The following is a 14694-nucleotide window of genomic DNA, read 5'->3' on the forward strand; positions in this document are numbered from 1 at the left end:
AGGCCTCCATACTTAGACCTCTTCCTTTTTTTCTATCCACATTCACTCTGGGAGTGACTTCACCAAGTTTCATAGCTTTGAGTTACTTAACCCCCTATACATTTACACAAATAGTCACTGTTCATGCAAGAAAAAAACAAATTAGTTTGAGATTCTTTTCATGGCTAGGACTTTTTCAGTGATTCATAGAGAGCCTGCTTATATTTAAGATTACAGAAGTGGCATCGTATTTTGATAACTTTCTGATAATTGTACAAATAGAGGTTGTGCGCAAAACAATAAACAAAGCAAAAGACAGGAAGTTCTACAAGAGACATCTTGGTGATAATGTTTAAAATTTAATTTGTTCTTTATGCTATTAGCTTCTTAAGCTGTTGTAAGTTCTTTGGAACTCTGATATTCACACCACTGAGATAAGCTTCTAGGAATTAGAATGCAACCATGGCAAAGCCAAACATGTCCCTTTTGGGGACTATGCCATTACAGTTTCTACCATGAGGTGTGTAGATGTGTTTGACACAAAAATTAGCACTGAAAACTCTTCATCTTACCGTATGAAAATAAAATGTATGACACTGCACTTACCAACATGGGGAAGCCACGTTGATGTCAAAGCATCTATTGACCCTTGAGTCTGAAATAGTTAATTAAGATGAATATAAACCAACCACTTTTGATTGTGTGTGTTTGGATTTTTCAGTTTGGTTTTTTTAATCACTGAGTTTTGTTATATGTAAGTTTTTACAGAATGGAATTCTCCACTATTAAGTGGAGACCTCATCTGATTAAAGGAGTAAAACAATTATGATCAAGACTTTATGACTGAACAACTTGAATGAAAAAGTTAAAAGGTGGTGTGAACTGGGAAAGAAATGGGGCTTTTGTAACCTAAGAATCCTACCAAATGCTTTTATAGCCATTTTTTTTCTACCTACTCAGGGAATAAGGAAGGAACCATCACTAAGAATTTTATGGGGAAATTATGACGAATAAAATATGAGAAAATGAAAGCTTATCTTTTTCTTTATTAGTGCCTTGTGTTTCAAGGCTTCCTGACATATAAAGTCTTCACCTGGAAAACAAGTGAACACAAAACTCAGTGACATTCAGAAGAGATGATTCAATTACTCAGTTCGTTTATTCAGTATAGTTAGTTCATCTGGATGTTTCAGGACCCAAAGTGAATTACCTGTAAATTAACTACACAATTGCCAAATAAATTCTTTATTTTGAACTTCATAGAAACATTCTATACACAGGCATTGAGTGTGTTCTACTGTATTATTTGTAAGAAATGATATTTTAAAATGTTTCTTTGCTAAGCAATATCTCTAGGTGCCATGGTGTTTTAGAATATGCAGATATATGCTAAGGTCCAATCAGGACTGGTATTCTTTCTATGCAATGACTCATCCATTAATAAGACTGATCTAATATTTTGCAGCTTTGTTGAGGTAAGTTCTTAAGGAATAAGATTGTGAATCCTGGAGAATTGTGGAATTTGTCAAAAGAAAATAAGTACTTAAATTTTTTAGGAATGCAATATGCTAGAAAACTTCCCTTGGGTTGGTTCAGATGTGAGAGAGGAAAAAGCATTATCTTGGATATTATACTTTAATATACACACTGAAGTAAGTGACTAGATGTCAAAGCCTCAGATATTGTTTTCATGACAGTTTTCTAATTGGCCCTTTTCTTGGCAGGTTCCCGAAGGAAAAGTAGTCGTTCTTAATTTCCGATTCATAGACCTTGAGAGTGACAACCTGTGCCGCTATGACTTTGTGGATGTGTACAATGGCCATGCCAATGGCCAGCGCATTGGCCGCTTCTGTGGCACTTTCCGGCCTGGAGCCCTTGTGTCCAGTAGCAACAAGATGATGGTGCAGATGATTTCTGACGCCAACACTGCTGGCAATGGCTTCATGGCCATGTTCTCCGCTGCTGAACCAAACGAAAGAGGTACTGTTTCCACATAATGGCAATAACAACAGTAATGTTGGTTCACTGTTCTTGGCACCTGATAGTTATTTACTCCTTTAAAGCTTAAGAGTAGTTCTCAAAGAGCTAGTGAATGCCATCAAACCATGACAAGACCAATAAAGAAAGAAATCAGCCTTTAAAGTCCACATGCATTCTTGTAAAAAATCAAATATAGAAATTCATAGAGTAAAAATGTGGAGCTTGCATACATAAGCACACATGCAAATGTACAAACACACTCCTTCACCACTCCATAGTCCCTTCTCCAGAAATAGCCATGGCCAGTGGTTCCCATACCTTTCTATGTGTGCTTACTTTTATTTGAGTGCTTGTACAATAGCTTTTAAAAAATAAAAGTGGAGGCCAGGCGTGGTGACTCATGTCCCACGACTCAATCGTAGTCTCAATCCCAACTCAATCCCAACACTGGGGGACCAAGGGCAGGTGGGTCTCTTCAGCTCAGGAGTTCAAGACCAGCCTGGGCAAAATGGTGAAACCCCATCTCTACAAAAAATACAAAAATTATCTGGGTGTGGTAGCACACACCTGTTGTCCCAGCTACTCAGGAGGCTGAGGTAGGAGAATCACCTGAGCCCAGGGACTTCACGGCTGCAGTGAGCCGTGATCATGCCACTGTGCTGCAGCCTGGGTGGCAGAGTGAGACCCTGTCTCAACAACAAATATGTGTATATATATATATGCACACACACACACACACACGCTTATTTATATGGAGACATACATTCATATTATTTTACAGCCTTTTCTTTTTACTTAACGCTAGGTCTTAGGATATTTTCATGTTAGTACATGTCTCCTAAGGGTAGAAATCTCTACTTTTGAAAGATCACTGCAGTGGGCAATATTTGTATGTTTTCAGCCAAAGAGCAGTCCATAATCTGCTTTTGGATTGGACTGTAGTGCCGCATTTTTCTTGAAAGGTCAGAGGACAACATCTGGGGCTGCAAGAGTAGCCAGAATGTTGGGGAAGAAATCCAGGCAGGGAGCTACAGAATTGAGGTGCAAAATATTCATATAAAATCTACTGAAATCTTTGACAGCTAAACTCTACATGTGTGGAGGAGAGCCCAGTTGGCCTGGCACAAAAGCATCAGCTGAAAAATGAAAGAACTGAAGAGAGATTACAGCTGCTGCCTGCTGCCAGGGAAACAGACTTTAAGTTTGAGTTTAGCCAAGTTAAATGCCTGCTAAAACAAAATCATCTTTATCAGAACACAACAGACTCTAGAGTATAATGTATCATGCATAATGTCCAGTCTATAGTTATGTAATGAAACAGGAAAAGTGTGTCCCTATTCAAGGACAAACGCAGTCAATAAGAACTGATCCCAAGGTAACTCAGATGTTGCAATTAGCAAACAAGTACTTTAAAGCTGCTATTACAAGTTTGTTTCAGGATTTATAAAGGGAAATATGTGCATAATAAATAAACAAATTGAGAATCTCAGAAGAGAAACAGGGACTATTAAAAAATAGAGTAATTCTAGAGATAAAGGAAACAGGATCTGAAATTTTAAAATGTACCTGTTGTGCTCACAAGTAGATTGGAGATGGCAGAAAAAGAGTCAGTGAACTTAAATACAAATCACTCAATCTAAAGAAAAAGGAAGAAGATTGAAGAAAAAGAGCTCGAGAAACCAGTGAGATAATATCAAGTGGTCTAACATCTGTAATTTTTGTCCCAGAAGAAGAAAGTGATAATAAAGTAAAAAAAAAATTTAAAGATATAATGACTTGACTCTGCTCAAATATGGTGGAGAACATCAACTTACAGAGTCACGAGGAGCTGGACATGGTGGCTCATGCCTGTAATCCCAGCACCTTGGGAAGCCAAGGCAGGCAGAACACCTGAGATCAGGAGTTCAAGACCAGCCTGGCCAACATGGTGAAACCCCGTCTCTGCTAAAAAATACAAAAAAAATAGCCAGGCATGGTCGCGTGCTCCTGTAATCCCAGCTACTTGGGAGGCTGAGGCAGGAGAATCGCTTGAACTCGGGAGGCAGAGGTTGCAGGGAGCCAGGATTGCACCACTGCACTCCAGCCCGGGCAACAGAGCAAGAATCCGTCTAAAAAATAAATAAAAATAAAAAAATAGAGAGCCGAATAGGAACAGCTCCAGTCTCCAATTCCCAGCGCGAGCGACACAGAAGACCGGTGATTTCTGCATTTTCAACTGAGGTACTGGGTTCATCTCACTAGGGAGTGCTGGACAATCGGTGCTGGTCAGCTGCTGCAGCCCAACCAGCAAGAGCTGAAGCAGGGCGAGGCATCGCCTCACCTGGGAAGCGCAAGGGGAAAGGGAATCCCTTTTCCTAGCCAGGGGAACTGAGACACACAACACCTGGAAAATCAGGTAACTTCCACCCCAATACTGCGCTTTAAGCAAATAGGCACACCAGGAGATTATATCCCACACCTGGCCGGGAGGGTCCCACGCCCACGGAGCCTCCCTCATTGGTAGCACAGCAGTCTGCAATCTAACCACAAGGCAGCAGCGAGGCTGGGGGAGGGGCACCCGCCATTGCTGAGGCTTAAGTAGGTAAACAAAGCCGCTGGGAAGCTCAAACTGGGTGGAGCTCACAGCAGCTCAAGGAAACCTGCCTGTCTCTGTAGACTCCACCTCTGGGGACAGGGCACAGATAAACAACAACAAAAGCGGCAGAAACCTCTGCAAACGCAAACGACTCTGACAGCTTTGAAGAGAGCAGTGGATCTCCCAACACGGAGGTTGAGATCTGAGAAGGGACAGACTGCCTGCTCAAGTGATCCCCGGACCCCTGAGTAGCTTCCAACTGGGAGCCATCCCCACTCAGGGCAGTCTGATACCCCACACCCCTACAGCATTGAGCACACCCCGAGAGGAAGCCCCCAAAGCAAGAATCAGACAGGTACACTTGCTGTTCAGCAATATTCTATCTTCTGGCAGCCTCTGCTGCTGACACCCAGGGCAACAGGGTCTGGAGTGGACCTCACAATCTCCAACAGACCTATTAGCTGAGGGTCCTGACTGTTAGAAGGAAAAACTATCAAACAGGAAGGACACCTACACCAAAACCCCATCAGCACGCCACCATCATCAATAAAGACCAGAGGCAGATAAAACCACAAAAGATGGGGAAAAGCAGGGCAGAAAAGCTGAAATTCAAAAAATAAGAGCACATCTCCCCAGCAAAGGAGCCGCAGCTCCCTCAAGCCAGCAAACGGATCAAAGCTTGATGGAGAATGACTTTGACGAGATGAGAGAAGAAGGCTTCAGTCCATCAAACTTCTCAGAGCTAAAGGAGGAATTACGTGACCCAGAAAGAAACTAAAAATCTTGGAAAAAAAAAAAGGAAGAATTGATGGCTAGAGTACTAATGCAGAGAAGGTCATAAACTAAATGAAAGAGATGAACCATGACACGGTAGAAATAATGACAAATGCAATAAGCTTCATAACCTAATTCGACCAACTGGAAGAAAGAGTATCAGCCATTGAGGATCAAATGAACTAAATGAAGTTTGCAAGAGAAACCAAAAGAAAAAAAGAAGAAAAGAAATGAACAAAGCTCCGCAAGAAGTATGGGATTATGTAAAAAGACCAAATCTACGCCTGATTGGGGTGCCTGGAAAGTGAGGGGAAAATGGAACCAAGTTGGAAAACACTCTTCTGTGGGATATCATCCAGGGAGAACTTCCAACCTTAGTAGGGCAGGCCAACATTCAAATTCAGGGAAATACAGAGAACGCCACAAAGATACTCCCTCGAAAGAAGAGCAACCCAAGACACATAATTGCCAGATTCACCAAAGTTGAAATTGAAGGAAAATCTTAAGGGCAGCCTCAGAGAGAAAGGGGTCGGGTTACTCCACAAAGGGAAGCCCATCAGACTCCACAGCAGATCTCAGCAGAAACCTAAGCCAGAAGAGAGTGGGGCCAACATTCAACATTCTTAAAGAAAGAATTTTAAACCCAGAATTCCCTCATATCCAGCCAAACTAAGTTTCATAAGGAAGGAGAAATAAAATCCCGGCAGATAAGCAAATGCTTAGAGATTTTAGTCACCACTAGGCCTGCCTTTACAAGACCCTGAAGGAAGCCCCAAACATGGAAAGGAAACAACTGGTACCAGCCATTGCAAAAACATGCCAAAATGTAAAGACCATCAGGCTAGGGAAGAACTACATCAACTAACGAAAGAAAATAACCAGTTAATATCATAATAGCAGGATCAAATTCACGATAACAACATTAACCTTAAATGTAAATGGACTAAATGCTCCAATTACAAGACACAGACTGGCAACTGGATAAAGAATCACACCATCAGTCTGCTGTGCATTCAGGAGACCCATCTCACACGCAGAGACATACATAGGCTCAAAATAAAGGGATGGAGGAAGATTTACCAAGCAATGGAGAACAAAAAGCAGGGGTTGCAATCCCAGTTCTGATAAAACAGACTCTTAAACCATCAAAGATCAAAAAGAGACAAAGAAGGCCATTACATCATGGTGAAGGGACTAATTCAACAGGAAGAGCTAACTATCCCAAATATATATGCACCCAATACAGGAGCACCTAGATTCAAGGAAGTCTTTAGAGACTCTACAAAGAGACTCTAGACTCCCATACAATAATAATGGGAGACTTCAACACCCACCGTCAACATTAGACAGATCAACGAGACAGAAAGTTAACAAGGATATCCGTAGAATTGAACTCATCTCTGCAGCAAGCAGACCTATTAGACATCTATAGAAACCTCCACTCAAATCAACAGAATATACATTCTTCAGCACCACATCGCACTTATTCCAAAACTGACCACATAATTAAAGTAAAGCACTCCTCAGCAAATGTAAAAGAACAGAAATTATAACAAACTGTCTCAGACCACAGCAAATCAAACTAGAACTCAGGACTAAGAAACTCAATCAAAACTGCTCAACTACATGGAAACTGAAACAACCCGTTCTGAATGACTACTGGGTACATAACTAAAATGGAAGGCAGAAATAAAGATGTTCTTGAACCAATGAGAACAAAGATACAACACCAGAATCCTGGGACACACATTTAAAGCTGTGTGTAGAGGGAAACTTATAGCACTAAATGCCCACAAGAGAAAAGCGGTGGAAAGATCTAAAATTATTAACTCTAACATCACAATTAAAAAAGAACTAGGAGAAACAAGAGCAAACATTCAAAAAAGCTAGCAGAAGGCAAGAAATAACTAAGATCAGAGCAGAACTGAAGGAGATAGAGACACAAAACCCCTCCAAAAAATCAATGAATCCAGGAGTTGGTTTTGAAAAGATCAACAAATTGACAGACCGCTAGCAAGACTAATAAAGAAGAAAAGAGAAGAATCAAATGACGAATAAAATGATAAAGGGGATATCACCACCGCACCCCACAGAAATACAAACTACCATCAGAGAATACTATAAAACACCTCTACTAAATAAACTAGAAAATCTAGAAGAAATGGGATAATTTCCTGACACTTACACTCTCCCAAGACTAAACCAGGAAGAAGTTGAATCCCTGAATAGACCAAAAGCTGGCTCTGGAAATTGAGGCAACAATTACAGCCTGCCAAATCCAAAAAAGTCCAGGGACCAGATGGATTCCAGCCGAATTCTACCAGAGGTACAAGGGAAGAGCTGGTACCATTCCTTCTGAAACTATTCCAATCAATAGAAAAAGGGGGAATCCTCCGTAACTCATTTTATGAGGCCAACATCATCCTGATACCAAAGCCGCAAAGACACAAACACAAAGAGAATTTAATCAACATCCCCTGATGAACATCATGCAAAAATCCTCACAAAATAATTGGCAACCGGATTCAGCACATCAAAAGCTTATCCACTATGATCAAATGGGCTTCATCCCTGGGATGCAAGGCTGGTTCAACATTCACAAATCAATAAACATAATCCAGCATATAAAGAGAACCAAAGACAAGAACCACATGATTATCTTCAATAGATGCAGAAAAAGGCTTTTGACAAAATTCAACAGCTCGATGCTAAAACGCCAATAAATTCGGGTATTGATGGAACGCACTCTCAAACAATAAGAGCTATTTATGATTAAAAACCCACAGCCAATATCATAATTGAATGGGCAAAACTGGAAAAAAATTCCCTTTGAAAAACTGGCATAAGACAGGGATGCCGCCCTCTCACTCAATTCTATTCAACATAGTGTTACAGTTCGGCTAGGGCAATCAGGGCAAGAGAAAAGAAATCAAGGGTATTCAGTTAGGAAAAGAAGAAGTCAAATTGTCCCTCTTTGCAGATGACATGATTGTATATTTAGAAAACCCCATTGTCTCAGCCCAAAATCTCCTTAAGCTGGATAAGCAACTTCAGCAAAGTCTCAGGATACAAAATTAATGTGCAAAAAATCACAAGCATCTTATACACCAGTAACAGACAAACAGAGAGCCAAATCAAGGAATGAACTTCGACCCACAATTGCTTCAAAGAGAATAAATACCTAGGGAATCCAACTGACAAGGGATGTAAAGGACCCTTCTGCTAAGGAGAACTACAAACCACTGCTCAGTGAAATAAAAGAGGACACAAACAAATGGAAATACCATGCTCATAGATAGGAAGAATCATTATCATGAAAATGGCCATAATTGCCCAAGGTTATTTCCTATGTATCCTCAATGTCATCCCCATCATAAGCTACCAATGAGTTTCTTCACAGAATTGGAAAAACTGCTTTAAAGTTCATATGAACCAAAAAAGAGCCCACATCTCCAAGACAATCCTAAGTGAAAAGAACAGCTGGAGGCATCACCACCTGACTTCAAACTATACTACAAGGCTACAGTAACTAAAACAGTAGCGGTACTGGTACCAAACAGAGAGACCAAATGGAACAGAACAGAGTCCTGAAATAATACCACCACATCTACAGCCATCTGATCTTTGATGTAAACCTGAGAGAAACAAGAAATGTAGCGACCCCATTTAATAAATGGTGCTGGGAAAAATTGGCTAGCCATAAGTAGAAAGTCGAACTGGATCCTTTCCAATTCCATACCTAAAATTAACTTAAGATGGATTAGGAGACTAAACGTTAGACCTAAAACCATAAAAACCCTAGAGGGAAACCTAGGTAGTACCATTCACAGGATATAGGCATGGGCAAAAGACTCCATGTCTAAAACACCAAAAGCAATGGCAGCAAAAGCCAAAATTGACAAATGGGATCCAATTAAACTAAAAGCTTCTGCACAGCAAAAGAAACTACCATCAGAGTGAACAGGCAACCCACAGAATGGGAGAAAATTTTGGCAATTCACTCATCCGACAAAGGGCTAATATCCGTGAACCTACAAAGAACTCCTGCCAAACAAATTTACAAGAAGAAACAAACAACCCCATCAAAGTGGGCAGTTGGATATGAACAGACATTTCTCAAAAGAAGATATCTATACAGCCACCAGACACATGAAAAATGCTCATCATCACTGGCCATCAGAGAAATGCAAATCAAAACTATTAATGAGATACCATCTCACCCAGTTGTCACATCACAAAAGTCAGGAAACAAATAGGTGCTGGAGAGGATGTGAGAAATAGGGAACACTTTACACTGTTGGTGGGATCAAACTAGTTCAACCATTATGGAAAAACAGTATGGCGTATTCCTCAAGGATCTGGAACTAGATATACCACAAGGACCCAGCCATCCCATTACCGGGTATATACCCAAAGACGGCAAACGCTGCTATAAAGACACATGCACATCGTGAATGTTTATTGGCGGCACTATTCAATAATAGCAAAGACTGAATCAACCCAAATGTCCACCAGCATGACTGGATTCAGAAAATGTATACATACACCAATGGAATACTCATGCAGCCATAAAAAGGATGAGTTTGTGTCCTGTAGGGACATGGATGCAGCTGGAAACCATCATTCTTAGCAAAACCACCAGCAACGTTCCAAACACCATGTTCACCCAACAAACTGGAACAATGTGAGATCACTCTTGACCTCGAAGGGAACATCGCTACCACCGGGGCCTATCATGGGAGGGGAGGGGGAGGATTGCATACTGGGGAGTTATACCTGATGTAAAATGGATTAAAAGTTGATGGGTGCTGACGAAGATAAGTAGCACACCAACATGGCACAAGTATACATATATGTAACAAACCCACGTTGGTGCACATAAATTTGAACTTAAAGTATACTACTAATAAAAAAATACAATAAAATAAATAAGTGTAACTCAAAAAAAAAAATAGAGTCAAGAGCGTCAACACACTCTACAGGACAAATAAAAATGAAACACCACCTATACTACGGTAATTAAATTAAGAAATCTAAAGACAGAAAATCTTGAAATCAATCAGATGAAACTAAATTACATACAGAAGAATAGTGATAAGAATGATGGCTTCCATTTCATCAGAAACATTGGAAGCCAGAAGGCAGTGTCATAGTGTTTTTTTTGGTTTTTTTTTGAGACTGAGTTTCACTCTTGTTGCCTAGGCTAGAGTGCAGTGGCGTGATCTCAGCTCACTGCAAGCTCCACTTCCCAGGTTCAGGTGATTCTCGTGCTTCAGTCTCTCAAGCAGCTGGGATTATAGGCGTGCGCCACCACGGCTGGCTAATTTTTCTATTTTTGGTAGAGACAGAGTTTCACCATATTGGCCAGTCTGGTTTCGAACTCCTGACCTCAGGTGATCTGCTCACCTCAGCCTCCCAAAGTGTTAGGATTACAGGTGTGAACCACTGCCCCTGGCCTGTCATAGTATTTTTAAAGCGCTGGAATAAAACTCTCAACCACTATTCTATAGCCAGCCTTCAAGAATGTAAGTAAAATAAAGACATTTTCAGATTAACACTACAAATCTCTGAAAGACATTTTTATCCTTGCACTGGTAGAAATATTGAAGAGAATTCCTCAGGTTGAGGGAAATGACCTTGTAGGGTAAAATGAAAGTAACAGAAGGAATGAAGGTCACTGGAAATAGTAAATATAATAGGGCATATGGTTTTTCTTCTCTTCTCTTAATTTCTTTACATGTATCTGTTCAAGACAAAAAAACCTTAGCACTGTGATGTGGAATATATAGTGTGTGATGTAATATGTTTGACAACCAAAGGATGGACACATAAATGTAATTATACTGTTGCACATACATATACAACACATAGAGAAGTACAATATTAACTCTGAGTGAATTTTGATAAGTTAAACATTCATATTATAATCCCTAGAGAACCCATTAAAAATGCAGGAGTTATCCCTAAAAGCCAAAAGATTAAAATAGAATACTAAAATTATCCAACTAACCCAAAGAAGGCTGGAAGGAAAAACAGATGGAATAAAAGAAAGGTAAAACAAATAGAAAAAAATAGTAAATCGCACATTAAATCCAAGAAGATCAATAAATATATTAAATGTAAATTATTAAATACTCTGATTGGAAGACAGTTATTGTGAGAATGGATTGAAAAGTCGGACCCAGCTCTATGTTGTCTACAAGAAAGCACTTGAAATACAAAAACCAAGTTGGTTGAAAGTAAAAGGAAAAATATGAAACTTCATTAAAATTAAAACTAATGCTTATAAAAAGACACGGTTACAAATACGAATAGGCAACCTACGGAATGGGAGAAAATATTCACAGAAATATCTGGTGAAGAACTTGTATTCAGAATATACAAAGAACTCATACAACTCAATGATAAAAAGATAAAGATTCCAGTAAGTATAAAAATTGGCAAAACACTTGGACACTTCACAAAGGAAGATATGAATGGCCAATAAGTGCATGCAAAACTACTCAGTATCTCTCATTAGTCATCAGGGAAATGCAAATTAAAATTACAGTGTGATTCCTTTGCTTACCCACCGTGTTAGCTAAAAAAACTGACACCATCAAGTGGTAGCAAGGATGTAAAGCAACCAAAGTGTTCCTACTCAGAGAGGTGCAAAATGATGCAGCCACTTGGAGAAAAGTTGCAGTAGTTTTTCATGAAATTAAATATTTACATCTGCGCTTGGCCCAGCAGTTGCAGTCCTGGGTATTTATATAAGAGAAATGAAGGTACATGTACAAAAAATGTGTACAAAACTGTTCATAGCAGCTTCATTCACAATAGTCCAGACTAGAAACAACCCATCAGCAGGAGAATGGGTGAACAAATTTACATGGAGCTGTAAAATTAAACTCATCTGATGCAACTGGAAACCATCATTCTCAGCAAACTATTGCAAGAACAGAAAACCAAATACCGCATGTTCTCACTCATAGGTGGGAATTGAACAATGAGATCACTTGGATGCAGGAAGGGGAACATCACACACTGGGTCCTATTGTGGGGATGGGGGAAGGATAGCATTAGGAGATATACCTAATGTAAATGATGAGTTAATGGGTGCAGCACACCAACATGGCACATGTGTACATATGTAAGAAACCTGCACGTTGTGCACATGTACCCTAGAACTTAAAGTATAATTAAAAAAAAAAAACTCATCTACGGGGAAGTTTTTCAGAAAAGTAGTATAGAGAACTGGTAGGATGGGCAAGGATGAACAAATTTAGTGGGAAATGGATTCCATATCATCATAGCAGTGTGGTTTACACAGGTATATCCATTTTTCAAATTTGTACAGCTAAGATTTGTGCATTTCAGAGTATGTGAATTTATCTCCCAAAAACCTGTGAAATAATAATAATAAAAACAATGAAGCCGGTGGTGGGGAGTGGGTAACAATATAGATAGAATAATAGAATGATGACAATTATTGTAACTGGGTAATGGATATGTAGGAGGACGTTATATTATTCTACTTACTTTGTATATACTTGAAATTTTTCATTAAATGGAGATTTTGAAATTATTCCAACCTCCATTTTTATAATACATTTTCTTAAATTTAGAAGTTTAAGAATGATTATATTCTGTGTCAAAGAAATATTCCATTAAAGTATAATTATTTTAATTTCAGTTCAGTTTTTGTTATTTACATTCAAGTAAAATTAAATTTAGAACTTTGTATTAAAATAATTCTTACATTATTTCTGCCAACCTACAGGTACATGTGCAACCTATGAGTACAGCTGCCTGAAATGTTATTTGTCACCTATTAAATGTGATTAGTTTTCGGTGGCTGAAACTAGGGATTTGGGGGTAGATTTTTACTTTCTTCCTTATGCCTTCCTGTACTGCTGAAAATTTATAAATGTATTATTTTTACAAACCAAATTTATTCTTAAAACTTATTAAAGATATATATATCTATATATATAACATGTAAAGTTTTCTAGTAATGAGAGCTGTCTATATCAACTAATTCAAATTTTGTCCCTGGGTATTTACTAAATACCAATGCCTTGAGGAATCCTCACATCTCTGTGATTATTTGAGCCTACAAGCTTTCTGAATGAGTGCAAATTCAAATATTTTGTCTTCCTTGTCTAAGAAAAAAAAAAAAGAAAAGAGGCCCTGAGTCCACTTCTGCCCTCTCTTGTGTTGATATGCTATGTCAGGTAACGGAGATCATTCATTGTGTGTGTTGGGGGGGTTATATATGTAAACCATATTTTTAAGAGAAAATGTAAGCGCTTCTGCCATTGCCTTTATTTACTGTACTCTCACCAAAGATCCCACATTCCTAATCTTCACATGGTTGTATTGCTGTAACCTACATAAACTTCTGTGCTTTTTTCCTTGTTTAATACTTGAAGGGGATCAGTATTGTGGAGGACGCCTTGACAGACCTTCCGGCTCTTTTAAAACCCCCAATTGGCCAGACCGGGATTACCCTGCAGGAGTCACTTGTGTGTGGCACATTGTAGCCCCAAAGAATCAGGTGAGATTCCCTGAAGTGTAAAGAAAGCATGCATGTGTGAATTGCCCAGAAGTGGGACGGGCCCACGAACTCTCAAGAGCCTCCGGTTGTGGGGTCTATTTGAGAGCTAAGGGATACAAGAAGAGGAAGGCTCCTGGACACACGTATTTCTTCATGCGAAAACCCCAGATTTATTTATTTATTTATTTATTTATTTATTTATTTATTTATTTATTGAGACAGTTTCGCTCTTGTTGCCCAGGCTGGACTGCAATGGTACGATCTCGGCTCACCGCAACCTCCATCTCCTGGGTTCAAGCAATTCTCCCGCCTCAGCCTCATGAGTAGCTGGGATTACAGGCATGCGCCACCACGCCCGGCTAATTTTGTATTTTTTTAGTAGAGATGGGGTTTCTCCATGTTGGTCAGGCAGGTCTTGAACTCCCGACCTCAGGTGATCCGCCTGCCTTGGCCTCCCAAAGTGCTGGGATTACAGATGTGAGCCACCGCTCACGGCCTAGCCTTTGCATTTTTTGACTTGCAAAGTCATGGATTTAATTTCCTGCTATATAATGACAATTTTCAAAACAGTTTTAAAAATACAAATGGTAAGCAAATGCCACATAGGATTGTTTAACCCTGCAGTGGATATTATAAGCAGCAGCAACTAACTGTGGGAGGATAAAAATCCCCGGGTCCGTGGACATTTCAGGTTACCATTTGCTCACATCACAAACCCATCATGTCCTGGTAATAGTTATCCTAGTCACTAAATCAAAAAGTGTGGATGCTTTTCCTTAACAAAGCTAGCAAAAGCAAGCCACATTATCTCTTCAAAGAACAAGCTGGTCTGCTTTAGGGTGTTTTT

At 39.5% G+C, this 14694-nt stretch overlaps 1 protein-coding gene across 1 annotated transcript in view; it reads left to right on the top strand.

Annotated features, from left to right (window-relative positions):
• The window catches only part of PCOLCE2 (procollagen C-endopeptidase enhancer 2), a 78796-nt gene that overhangs the window by 38797 nt on the left and 25305 nt on the right, over positions 1-14694 (top strand). The window contains exons 3-4 of the mRNA XM_021934766.2: positions 1704-1959; positions 13723-13847. Coding sequence (XP_021790458.1) covers positions 1704-1959; positions 13723-13847 — 381 coding nt within the window. The remainder of the gene's footprint in view (positions 1-1703; positions 1960-13722; positions 13848-14694) is intronic.

Source organism: Papio anubis, chromosome 2, assembly GCF_008728515.1.
Source record: "Papio anubis isolate 15944 chromosome 2, Panubis1.0, whole genome shotgun sequence".
Taxonomy (NCBI): Eukaryota; Metazoa; Chordata; class Mammalia; order Primates; family Cercopithecidae; genus Papio; species Papio anubis.